Source organism: Lissotriton helveticus, chromosome 12, assembly GCF_964261635.1.
Source record: "Lissotriton helveticus chromosome 12, aLisHel1.1, whole genome shotgun sequence".
In the NCBI taxonomy this organism is placed as follows: domain Eukaryota; kingdom Metazoa; phylum Chordata; class Amphibia; order Caudata; family Salamandridae; genus Lissotriton; species Lissotriton helveticus.
In genome coordinates this window covers 699,709,877-699,723,019 of record NC_136073.1, presented here as the reverse complement: position 1 = coordinate 699,723,019, position 13,143 = coordinate 699,709,877, and the positions used below count along the sequence as shown (strand labels likewise).

The 13,143-nt window shown below is 50.1% G+C and overlaps 1 protein-coding gene across 7 annotated transcripts in view; it reads right to left on the bottom strand.

Moving 5' to 3' along the window:
- Positions 1-13,143, bottom strand: part of CNOT1 (CCR4-NOT transcription complex subunit 1) — a 1,826,813-nt gene that overhangs the window by 678,689 nt on the left and 1,134,981 nt on the right. For 5 of the 7 annotated variants that reach the window (XM_078668607.1, XM_078668606.1, XM_078668608.1 and 2 more), the window contains one exon: positions 10,049-10,069. The exons of the other annotated variants lie outside the window; for them this stretch is intronic. In XM_078668607.1, coding sequence (XP_078524733.1) covers positions 10,049-10,069 — 21 coding nt within the window. The remainder of the gene's footprint in view (positions 1-10,048; positions 10,070-13,143) is intronic. 7 annotated transcript variants of the gene reach the window in all.

Sequence of the window (13,143 nt, the reverse complement as noted above, 5' to 3'; positions counted from 1 at the left end):
GTCAACACCACGCTGTAAGCAGCCCCCTCCTCCGTAGCCACGGTAGGAGGGGAGACAAATCCAGTATCTGGCGAAGTGTCCAGACCACTGGTCACCCCCAGCTCATCTGCCCAGTACTGGCTCAACTGGCACTGTAGTGCCAGAGGGTCCCCCAGTCCCCTTCGTCGTCCATCTCCTGGTAATCAGTAATAAATGATGGAGCCGGGTCGTCGGCGCCGGGCCGATGCCGGATCCGGCCCTGGGCTGGGACCGGGGACGTCGTCGTCGTCGTCCAGGGACGGCGTCTGGGGCAACACCCTTGGTGACGCCGCCAGCAGAGAGGTCGTAACGTCGACTAGCGTAGTCATGGATCCAGGCCTGGATCCTGGGGAGCTCTGCGGCGTCGGGACTCGAGTAGTCGACAGCGCCGGGGCACCCGACGGCGCCGGGACCGGAGCCACCGGCCCGCTTGGGCTCCTGGACAGACCCGCGGGGCCCGAAGGTGCCTCAACTGTTCCGACGGAGGGAAGAGCGACCTCATAGCCGTGAGGAAGGCGCTAATCCCCTCGGGTGTCGCGTGCAACCCAGGGACCGGCGGGTATGGAGCTGGACGCGGCGCTTGCGGCTCCGGCAGAGCCGCGTGGGCGGTGTCGCTCGGACCCCCGGCCGCGCAAGCGTCGGGGGGAGTCAGATGAGCGATATCGCTTCTTCGACTTTTTTAGAGTGTCTCGACTTACCTGAGGACTTGGAGCCCGACGAGTGGTGTTGACTCATCGAGCGGCGATGACTGTGGCCCCGCGACCGGTCCCTCGACCTCCTCCTGGACCGGGACCACGAGCGGCACGGGGCCGACTGCCGGAGCTCGAGACGCTTATGGGACTGCTCCCGTCTAGCCTTTGAGGTCAAGGCCCGGCAGTCGGGGCACGACTTGTCATCATGGTCGGCCCCGAGACAGTAAAGGCACCGACGGTGAGGGTCGGTCACCGACATCAAGCGGTGACTATCGTCACAGGGTTTGAACCCAGGCATCCCTACCGGCACCGCGAGTCGAGGAATCGACTCGAGAAGGATCCAAAAGAGATCAAAAAGTTAGTCAAAAATTGACTAGGAGTACTGCTCTTCCTGGATCTGCGCTTGCTGGCGCGGAAAAAAGAAGAACGGACGTCAGCGCGTGAGGGCGGCGTCTAAGTACTCCGACGACGTCATTCAGGCGATCAGGACGCAGACGACCGACATGGAGCCGCAGACAATGCCTACTGACGCGCAAGGTTACTGTTAAGCAAAACTTTCCGGATCCAGTCTGACGCCTGGGGATATTCTAAGGTAAGGAATCTAACACTAAACTGCTTCTTTCAAATATTGTAAAACCGAATAAAGTTTTATGAAATGAAATGAGACTGTTTGCACCTTATGCTCTCTTTCTTATGTACAGAAATGCTAGTCTGGCGAGAGATTCATTAAATGAAAACCGAATGTAAATGGGGCAATTTTAGCCTTTAATATAGGTGCTATATATAGGTCTATTAAAAGTACTACGTACAGTCTTCAAATTATACATATATAAGATATACATTTAATGTGTGCTCCAGGGTTCATCCCACATAGGTGGGAATATTCAGTGCCTTTGACGAGGCAGAGGAGGTGATACATGACGAGGAGGTGGTACATGAGATGGAGGAAGAGGAGTTTAAGCAGATAGTGGGTTGGTGGTGGGGTGGTCAGTAGCCTCTGCATTCTCTGGCAGGCCCAACTCTGCTCGCATCAGTACTAATGAGTTCTCTTCAAACGGAATGGGAGGCAGGTTGGGAAAGTGAAGTGCTCAGGGGAGAGGCAACGGTTGTAGACTTGATGGTGGCCAGTCCAGGGGAACTTGGACTGGCACTGGGGACAGTACTGGAAGGGTGTCCCATCACTGACCTGTCATTCTCGTCGACGGGGCAGAGGCAGCAATGGTTGTGAGGCTCCATTTACGGCCAAGACCTCGGCAGTGAGGCGAAAGGAGGAGGGATTTCGATCTCCGGTTGGTGTACATAAAAAAAGAAATTTTTATCCAGGATTGGACAGTGAATTCTTCTAATAATGCGGTTGTAGGAGAGTGGGGTCTGCAATCCTATGGTCACCCCAGATTTTTGCTTTTTGCTTCACTGGTTTACAACTTTCCCTGGCTGTGGGCCTGCTAATCAGACCCACAACTTAGCTGTTCTCTCTCTAAATTGACAACCATGTACTTTAGGTGCATTTACCAATTGGTACTGGGCCACCTTATCAGTCCCTGTACAGTGTACCTTAGGTGCCCAGGGCATAGGTGTACCCAGGGCCTACCAGGGGCTGAAGCATGTATTATGCCACCCCTGGCTGGCCATCTAAAACTGACAACTGGCTGCAAGACAGCTGGGGCAAGGTGGTGTAATCACCCTTTGCTGTAGATATAGTATACCTATATCTAACCCTAAAATGGACACATATCCTCTTATCAGTCACTCCTATGGCAGGCCTTAATCCTGAAGGCAGAGTGCTTGGAATTATGTGAGATGGTGCTCTGGCATGGGCTGAGCCCATCTGCAGCTTGCGGAACCAAGTCCTAATAGCTGTTCCATGATAACGCTATACCATATACTCTTAGTGCATTATCAACCTCGCGGTTAAATGCTAACTCTGGTATAACATTATCAAAACATGTCGAGTAAGGTGTCATACGAATTGGAATACTACCCCCTCGCCAATTCTGGCGACGGGGGTAGCATTCCACCCTTCTAGAGGGACACGACATGTATGTAACTGTGAACCCCGGTTAAAACTAACTCGAGCCTTGGCATCACAAAATGGATGCTGCCACCACAGACACAAGTCTGACCTCCTGCTGCTGGGAGTCCTTCCAGCGAGGGAGGCTTGGACAAAGGGTTTCCTGCCTTGGGAGGTGCTAGCACCACCCCAGACAGGATTTTGTGTATTGGGTAAGATAGGCCTGAAAGGAATGAGACATGCCTGGGGCACACAAGGTGCCCTGTGCATACACCGGTTCAAACCAGTTGCTGGGGCATCCCTGCCCCAGCTCTGGCGCGAAAACCGGACAAAGGATAGGGGGTGTAACCACCCCCCTTCCTGGTCCCACCCAGGGGAGGGACCTAGTCAGTAGTACAGTCCCCTTTAGCAGGATAAAAGGTAGGAGCTGGTCCGATTCCAAATTAGATTAATCCTGAACTACTCTACAAGAAGAAACTCTGGACTTCGACGTTCTGCTCCACAGAAGACTGAAGAAATCTCCCTTGTGGGCAAGGAGTGTCCACCCTGCAACTGCAGGCACCATAAAGCGTCCAGCGGCTTCACTTTGTCGTCTTCCCTTGAGGATCCAGACTTCAGAGCCCGACGAGACCCGGATTCCCAGACCTCTCCGACCTCAACTCACATCTGCAGCACAGCGGAGATCCGTGGGTGTGACGAGACATGTGGGACCGGCCATCTTGAAAGAAACTACACTTCGCTTCCAGCACGACTCCCGAGGTAAACTCGACTAAGTGCTTTGGGGACTGAGAAGCCCCAGCCCCGAGCAGCCCCTGCACCGAAGATCAGCCCTCCAGCATTCACGAGATCTGCGTGGGGCCCTTCTGCTTGTTTGCTGCTCGACGCGTTGTCTGGTCACTTGCCGGCTGGCTAGTGGCCTCCTAGACGACGAACCTTTGCATCTTTGCTGCTGGTCTGGTTGCTCCAGACTGGCCCTTGCTCCCTTCCAAAAGAGGGGCACCCCGGACTCTCCTAGTCCGCACCAGACGTCTTTTCCACTCACCGCGTGGGTTGCCTTTGCCAAGGCCTGTTGACTCCAATTCCGGATCCGACACCGCCGACAGCGAGAGCCTGCGTGGGACAGCCCGTGCCTCCATCCTGGTCGTCGAAGACACCTCCTGGCTGCAGAGTCAAGCGTACACTCTTCACCTGATCGTGACAACAGCACCTGGTTCCTTCCTGGTTCCACACCGGTCACTGGCTAGTGACTTTGAACACTGTCCCCTCTGCTTTCAGGTCCTCTTCTTCACCGATCCACCCTTGGATCGCACCGGGCATCTTCCTCCTGGTCGCCTGCAGCATCTTTTCTTTCAGGCTCCATTGACTTCAACGCGAGTACCCAACACTTTGGCACCTATGCACCCGCACCCCGTGGGTGAGGTAATGAAAGCATTTCGGTGCTCTAGGGTAGTCTAACTGTCCTAGTGTCCAGTTCCAGTCGTTTTTGTCATAACTAGTCAGGATTGTCCGTACTCACCTTTTACTGGAACTGTACTGTCCATAGACGTTGTTACGCATCTCGCGTGTGAGTTCACACTCTGCACACGCGTTCCGTGGGCCTCCTATTACTTACCTGAAGTTAGTGTAGCGTGGTCCCATCGATCCTACAGCCTCTGGACAGCTCCATTCCTTTTATCGACTCTCACATTCCACTTACTTAGTATGTGGTTTGTCGTGCCCCTAGGGCACCATTGTAATTTTGTGCAACTTGTAGTATTTTTCGTAAGAGATTGTCATGTGCTTAGCCCTCTGACCTCAAAGAGTTCAGAGGTGTTGTTATTAATAGATATACTGTTTATTTTCATAACAACCTGTGTGGTGTCCTTTCATCTGGTATTCAAGGGGTTATATTGTGGTAAAACAGCTGGCTTCACATGCCAAAAGAGTTTAGCCTAAGACTGCTTTGTCCATGCTACCATTAGGATAGCTGGTCTACAAGGTTAACTTACAACCAATCACCATAAGGGTTGTTTGGACTGATACAAGGTGATCACTAGAACTAGTGAGCATCATATATCAGGCCAACTTCTCACAGCGGTAGTTAAGAGATTGAGTGGACCACGCAGTGAGCACTGTTAAGCACTGAACACAGAACCCAATCGGTACATGTCCTAACTCCATAACCCAGGGAAACATCCAACAGAGCCAGTAACTGTGAGAAGTTGGCCTGATATATAATGTTCACTATTCTAGGGAACACTTTGTATCAGTCCAAACAACCCTTATTGATGTTTGGTTGTAAGTCAACCTGATAGACCAGCTATCCTAGTAGCATGGACACGTGCAGTCTTTAGGCTAAACTCTAGAGGGCGTGTTAAGCCAGCTGTTTTACCATCACATATACCCCTTGAACACCAAGTGAAAGGACACCACACAAGTTGTTATGAAAATAAAGTGTATTTATTTATAACAAGACTACCCTGAACTCTTTATGAGTCAGGGAGCTAAGCACATAACAAAACTCCTAAGAAAATACTTAAAGTCGCACAATTTACACAAATGCCCGAGGGGCACGAAAAACCATATATTACAAAAGTGGAATGCGAATTACTAGCAGGTAAGTAACTATTCTCATAGGCTTTAGGATCGCTAGGACTGGACTACTGAACCTTTAGATTACAAGCAGGAGGCCTAGGGACGTCGTGTGCAGAGTGGGAACTCTCACGCGTAAGGCGGGAAAAAGTCTATGGAGGCTAGTAAAAGCAAAGTTAGTGTTTTCGGGCGAACCCGACTAGGTAGGTCAAAAACGAAAGTGGATCTAGACACTTAGAGAGTTGGTCTACGCTGGAGCACCGGAGTACTCGGTTTACCTAGCCCAGGGGCTGCGGCTGCATAGGGTTCAAATGTCGTCGGGTTTCTTCGTTGATGAACCAGGAGCCTGAAGGAAGAAGTTGCTGGCAGGCGACCAGTGAAGAAGTTCTTGGGGATCCAAGCCTGGATCGGGGAAGAGGAAGACCTGTAAGCAGAGGGGACCAAGTTCTGAATCACTAGCCAGTGATTTAGGTGGGCACCAGAGTGGCACAGGGCGAAGTCACCTCAACCAGGTGTGTGGGCGCTGCTGGGCTCTGCAGTCTCTCGGACCAGGAGGCGTTGTCGGCGACCAGGATGGAGGTGCGAGCTGTCCCACGAAGATATCTGCTGTCGACGTCGCTGGACCCAGGATTGGGGCAACAAGTCTTGGCAAATGCAAGCCCACGCGGTGGACTTAAAATGGCGTCTGGAGTGGACCAGGAGGGTCCAGGGTGCTCCTCTGTTGGAGGGGAGCAAGGGCCAGTCTGGAGCAACCAGACCAGCGGTGTTTGTCTTTGAAATTCGTCGTCAGAGGGCCACTAGCCAACGGGCATGCGACCTGGACAACGCGGTGAGCAGCAAAGAGCAGAAGGGCCCCACGCAGATCTCGTGGATGCAGGGGAGCTGAACTTCGGTGCTGGAGCTGCTCAGGGTTGGGGCTTCTCTTACCCCAAAGCACTCGGTCGAGGGTCACTCGGGAGTCGTGCTGGGCAAGCGTCGTGCAGTCTTGAAGATGGCCGGTCCCTCGAGGTCTCGTCACACCCACGGGTCTCAGCTGGGCTGAAGATGCAGGTAGAGGTCAGAGGTGCCAGGGAAGCCGGTTCTCGTCGAGCTGGGCAGTCTTGATCCGGAGGAGAGACTTACAGCAGACCGCGATGCTTGGATAGTGCCTGCTGCTGCAGGGTGACTACTCCTTAGTCACAAGGGAGAAATCTTGAGAAGAGTCTTGAGTTCCTTTCGTGGAAAGTCGGTTCAGGATTCAAAGATGATCTAATCTGGAAGGGGGCCTGCTCCTACCTTTATCCTGCAAAAGGGGGCTGGCACGCGACTAAGTCCTGCCCTATGGGTTGGACTAGGAGGGGGGTGGTTACACCCCTCTCCTTTGCCGGGCTTTTCCCCAGATCAGGGGCTGGAGTGCCCCTGGAACTGGTTCAAGCCGGCCTATGCATAGTGAGCACCGGGGTGCCACTTGCAGTCACCTTCCTCTAAAGCCCTGCCTACCTAGGATACACAAAATCCTGTCTGGGACGGTGCTGGCACCGCCCCTGGCAGGAAACCCTTTGTCCTTGCCTCCTGCGCTGGGAGGACTCCCAGCAGCAGGAGGGCAGACTTGTGTCTCGGTGGCAGCATCCATCTTGTGGAGCTGAGGCTATGTCTGACTTTAACCGGGGTTACAGGTTACCAACATGTCGTGTCCCCCTAGAAGGGTGGAATGCTAACCCCGTCGCCAGAATTGGCGAGGGGTTAGTATTCCAATTCGTATGACACCTTACTCGACATGTTTTGATAATGCTATACCAAAGTTAGCATATGACCGCGAGGTACATAATGCACTTAAGAGTATATGGTATAGCGTTATCATGGAACAGCTATTAGGACTTGGTTCCGCAAGCTGCAAACGGGCTCAGCTCATGCCAGAGCACCATTTCACATTATTCCACGCACTCTGCCTTCAGGATTGTTAAGGCCTGCCATAGGAGTGACTGATAGGAATATATGTGTCCATTTTAGGTTTAGATATAGGAATACTATATCTAAAGCAAAGGGTGATTACACCACCTTGCCCCAGCTGTCAAGCAGCCAGTTGTGTCTGATTTAGTCAGTCAACTCAGGGGTGGCATAATACATGCTGCAGCCCCTGGGAGACTTCTGGGTACACCTCTGCGCTGGTTACAGGGACACAAGAGAGGGCCCAGTGCCAATTCAGTACCTGGGTACAATTTGGAGTAGAGAGAACAGCTAGGCTGTGGGTCTGATTAGCAGGCCCACAGCCAGGGAAAGTCGTAAACCAGTGAAGCAAAAAGCAAAAATCTGGGTGATCATAGGATTGCAGATCCTACTCTCCTACAGTAACTATCTGTGAGAATGTGCCCTCTTTCTACATCGTTGCCCCCACTTTTTGCTTAATTGCTGATGTGCTTTGACTGAGTGTGCCCTGGGCTCCTGCTAACCAGGGACTATGTTCTTTCCCTAAAACTGCATTGAAGAATAAACCCAATTGGCATCTTAGGCCACAAGTCAGCCCCTGGTAAAGAGTACCACAAGTACCCAGGGCACTGTGTCCAGAAAAGGCCTCTAGGGGCTGCAGCACGTATTGTGCTACCCTTAGAGGTCCTGTGCACACACACACACACACTTTGTAGGCTGTGCGTTTTGGTGCAGAACAATGTGAAGAGTCGACATGGCATACCTGTGAGCCATGCAGCACTTGTGTGTTTTGCTGTACACCACAATGCCCTGGCATTGGCTAGTCAGCCCTCTAGCTGGGTGCACTATACCAGTGGTGAGGGTACAAGTGTGTGAGCCCTGTACCCCTACAGTGTCTAAGTCCATTCTTACACATTGTAAGCGCAGTGCTGTCATTAAGAGTATATGGTGCAAGGAGCTTGTCATTACGAACTCCACAGCACCATAATGGCTAGACAAACTGAAGTTTGGTATCAAACGTCTCCGCACATTAAACCCACACTGATGCCAGTGTGGGACTGAATGAAAAATGCACACAGAGGGCATCAAAGAGATGTACCCTGAAAAACGACCTTCCACTAGTGTCCAGGCTGACTGGCAGCTTACAGCTGCCACGACCAGACAGGTTTCTGGACCCCTGGATCGAGAGCCTGCTGCTCTGATGGGCCTGAATCAATGCACTTCCTGGGACGAGGTTTCAAGCCTCCTCCTCCCCCAGGATGGGCAGGGTTCACGAAGGGGAAGCTTTAAAGGCTTGCCGCCTTTGTGACCTTCCCCAGGCCACTTGCTGATTTCAGCAACTGGTCCCCACTGGTTCGGACCTCCACTTTGGGAGGGAAAAACAAGTGAGGGAGAGGTGTGCACACCTCTACCAACTCCACCCCTCAGGTGAGGGAGGCTAGTTGAAGCACAACTCTGTCCCCACCATCTTGCGGATGAGGGAGGACCTAGCCAACCAGGGAAAGGCTTAAGCCCCCTCCCACTGGAGGATGGCATAATAGGGGGTGTACCCACCCCAGGGAAGGGACCCATTGGTCCCTACCACATTACCTACCTCTAATGCCCCTAAATCTAGTATTTAAGGGGCGCCCCTGAACCTTGCTTCCTCAGACAAGAACCATCAAGAAAAGAAGAAAGGACAGAAAAGATGTGCCAAAGCTAAGAGGGAGACACCCACTGACTTGGTCCCAGCCCTACCGGCTTGTCTCCATCATAAACCTACTCCTGCGAAATCCAGATGTATCGTGCAGCCAGCAGCCTCGAAAAACCCGGAGGACCTGCCTGCCTTCAATCACAAAGACTGTCTCCTGTGAACACAGTATTTGCTCATCTGCAACCTTTGACTCCGGCTGGACACTGCAAATACGCACCACTCTGCACCTGCCGTACACGGTACGAGCTCGAGAGGGCAAACACAACGAGGTCTCACCAGAGAATCTAACCTAAGATCCGGCGACCCTGACCTGCCTCAAGCCGACGCCTGCAGCCTCAATCCAGAATGTCTAACCGCGACCCAGAGCTGGTAAGAAGATCCGACCCTAAAAGGCACCCCTGCACCCGACGCCCCACGGCTTGAGTGGCCCCAACTGACTGTGCCTAACCCCAAACATCCCTACTTACCCCTCAAAGTGGTGGTCGCACCCAGAAGACCTTCGTCCCTGAGCAAACAGTGCCTTTGCAAAACATAGGTTCCCCACTGCAAACAGGGCGCCTGACAGCGAAACAGCACCCTGCACCTGGCTGCCCCAATTCCACTGAGGGTGCACCTTTGGTGCTACTTTGTATCCCCATTTGCCCAGAGCTAAAGTCCAGGAGATTTGCTCTGACAACTAAGTGGCCTCCTAATCAGCAGTCACCGTTGGATAACATTGGGCCCTCAGCGCACTGCACCCGGCAGCCCTAGTGCCGCAGAGGGTGTAACGAGAGTGTATCCCTGTCCCTGGAGGACCCTTGAGTCTACCCCCAGAACCTCAACTCCCACTACCGAATACTTACCCTAAAACCGATACTATTTTCCTCCATAGGATTAACACTGACTGTTTCTCTTGAAAAAGTTTTTAAGTGTGCAGCTTGAAAACCTAAAGAAAATCTTTAAAAATGTACTAACAAAAACGATTTTACTTGTCCCAGTGTAGTATACAGGTATAATAAACTGTAAGAAAAGTAATCTGAAAAGTAACTTACCAGTAGTTTTACTCAAAATTCTATACAAAGAATATGTACTGTATTCTACTAAATCATTGCATTATCAGTAACACTACTGTCATCAAATTACAATCTATATATTTACTGCAAAGTATTCATCACTTACCTGTGCCAGGCTTGCTTGGTTCTAGGAAATAAAATAAAGAATATTTTTATACAAAAACAATTTGTCTGAAGTACAGTCTGAGTGTGTGAATTAATTTGCTGACTGAGTGTGTACAACAAATGCTTAACACTGTCCTCTGATACTGCCTTACTGCTTGACTACACTACCACAAATGGAGTGAGTTGCTATCTAACTTTACCTCTGCCTACCTTTGGGGTTCCACTGGACTGTGTACACTACACCTCACTTTGACATAGTATATACAGAGCCAGCTTCCTGCACTTACCCAGTATGCATCTGTTCTTGGCATGTACAGCTGTAGAATCACAACATTTACATAGCTTGCCATCTAGTGTTGGGTCCAGATGTTTGCACTTTGTTTTTCTTTAAAGAAGTCTTTTCCAGTCACAAGATAGGCGACTCCTCCTTTCGGTGATAGTGCGCATAAGCATCAACTCCATTGTTTTGCCACGGAGGGTGATAATGGAGTTGGTGATTAGTAGAAAGAGATGTCCTTGTATATATGTATCTAAGTAAGATGTCACTGCAACAAATATAGGTACCCGGGTGGGCGCATGTGAATCTACAGCTCTACAAGCAAAGAACAGATGCATACTGGATAAGTAGCATTTTCTGTTTGAGGCATGGGAACTGTACATCACATGGTTTGCATAGACTATCTAGCGTTATCTCCCAAAGCGGGGGCTAACCTGTAACTGTTGCAGTTGTATGACAGTGTACGTAAAACTGTTTGGCCCACACTAGCTTGTTTCTTGCTAACACATCTACACAATAGTGTTTTGTGAATGTGTGAGGTGTTGACCATGTTGCAGCTTTGCAGATGTCATATGGGTATATTTCCTAAGAATGCCATAGAAGCTGGGATATTGCAGCCAGGTGAACTTTCACTCAAGAAAAGGTGAGCCTTGACTTAGCTAGTGAGGTGAAATCTGCTCAGCAGGGGTTTGCAATGGATGAACTTTGTTCCTTCCACACCAGCAACAGAATCTTTTCCTTTTCAGACAATGAGTCTTGATAGTGCTTTCAGCACGGGATTTATCAAGTATTTCTTCAAAGTCCTGTGAAATATTGAGATCCTTAAACTCTAGGAATTCAGGATCCATGCGTTCAAGAGCAGAGAATGTGGATCCGGATCAATCACTTGGCCCTTGTTCCTCGATAACATCGTTGGTGATGGATGAAGACGAATGGGTCTTTCTTGTAACAACAGAAGTATCACCGGGAACCAATACTGCCTGGGCCAACGTGGTGCAATCAAAATTAGGCAACATCCTTCCGACTTCACTTGCTTAGTACCCTGGGGGTTAATGAGATGGAGGAAAAGAGTAGGCATAAATCCCTGACCTTCGCTTTCTAAGGGCATTACCCCTTGACCCCAGTTCTGGGAACCTGCTGGCATAATCCTGGCATTTTGCGTTCTCCTTCATTGCAAACCGGTCCAGCGCTGGTTTCCCACATCTGTGAAAGATCCTGTCCACCTGTGCTTGCTCTAGCTTACCTGCTTAGTGTATCTGCAAGGGTATTGTGTAGACCCCTGACATGCTCGGCCCTAGATGAGATTCCATGGAGCGTCATCCATTCACATAAATCCTGAGCCTCCTGAGGTAGCATCATGGATTTCGTTCCTCCTGATTTGTTTATATAGTTCATGCTGGTTGTATTGTAAGTGCGGGCCAGCACTGAGGAACCTGGTATTCTTGGCAGGAAAGCGTGAAAAGATAGGAATATGGCTTTGAGTTCCAATCTGTTGATGTGTTATTTTTTCCATATCAAAGAACACTAGCCCTGGATTTGTAAATCCTGCAGATGATCTCCCCATCCCTCCATGGAGGCGTCTTGTCAGAAGGAAATCTGGGGCACTTTGTAGAAAGGTTAGGCCTTGAACAAGATTTGTCGTTTGGAACCACCATTGAAGTGTTTACCACCTTCCTTCTCGTTATTCAAATCACATCTTCGAAAAATCCCAAACCTTGTTGCCACTTTTTCTGTAGTACCTCCTGAAGAGGTCTCATCTTTAGTCTTGCTAAGGGTATTACATTTATTGCTGAAGAGCACATCCCTAGGAGCGATTTGAACATTCGTACAGAAACTGACTTTATTCTTGAAATGGTCCATGCCAACCTTTGAAGATGCATCTGTCTCGAGAAAAGAATGCTTTGCATTGAACGGTTTCAGGGATGCGACCAGAAACTAAATTACTTGGGTCTTCGTCGGAGGGAGGATTTTTTTTGGGGGGGGGGGGGGGGGTTACGTTGTTTTTCCTCCCTCACATGAAGATTTTTCCTGTGATCTAGCCCTTTTGTGAGATGAAGCCAGTTCTTCCTCATCTGAAGAGAGCCTGTTTTGAGGATTGAAGCAACACAAGTAATCTTCCCTCTGTCCTTGAGGGTCTTGTTAGAAAAGGTGACAGATTTTACAGTGTTTCGCCTTGGATAAAGGCAATAAATACATTCTTTATGTAGCTCTACATGGAACCTCACTTCAAACAGGTATTGCAAGGGCGGAAGAGGCCATTTTTGTCTGACAATGTTCAGAACAGCTGAATATAAGGAAAAAACTGAGTAGCACTCAGGGAGACTCCCTTCCACACGACGTGCTGTGAAAATCTGAAGAGAACAAATAGTTTCTTACCTGTCGGTGTAGTTTTGCAGCTTGAAGATCTTTCTGGATTCACTATGCTGTGCATATTCCGCAAATTGGTGGTTGGGTCCGGAATCGTAGTCTTTTTTATCTCTTTTTTTTGTCGTAGCCCAGGTGGGCGTCGACGTCCCACCATTTGGTGTACTTTCGGTGACGTCGGCGTGCTTCCGGCGGAAGCTACCACCCTTGGGCGCCATCTTCGGATTCTTTTTTCTGTCTCCTTTTTCCTTTTCTGTCTTTGTAGTGAATCCACGGCTATGTTTGTTAATCGTTTTTTCAACGCAATTCTTTTCACGTATCTTTCCACGTATCTCTTCACGTATCTTAAGTTTCAACTTGCTTTCTTTCCATGTGTTTCCACCTTCTTCTCCAGCCTCATCTTTCTGGCGGAGGCGGGTGGGTTCGCTAGTGAATCCAGAAAGATCTTCAAGCTG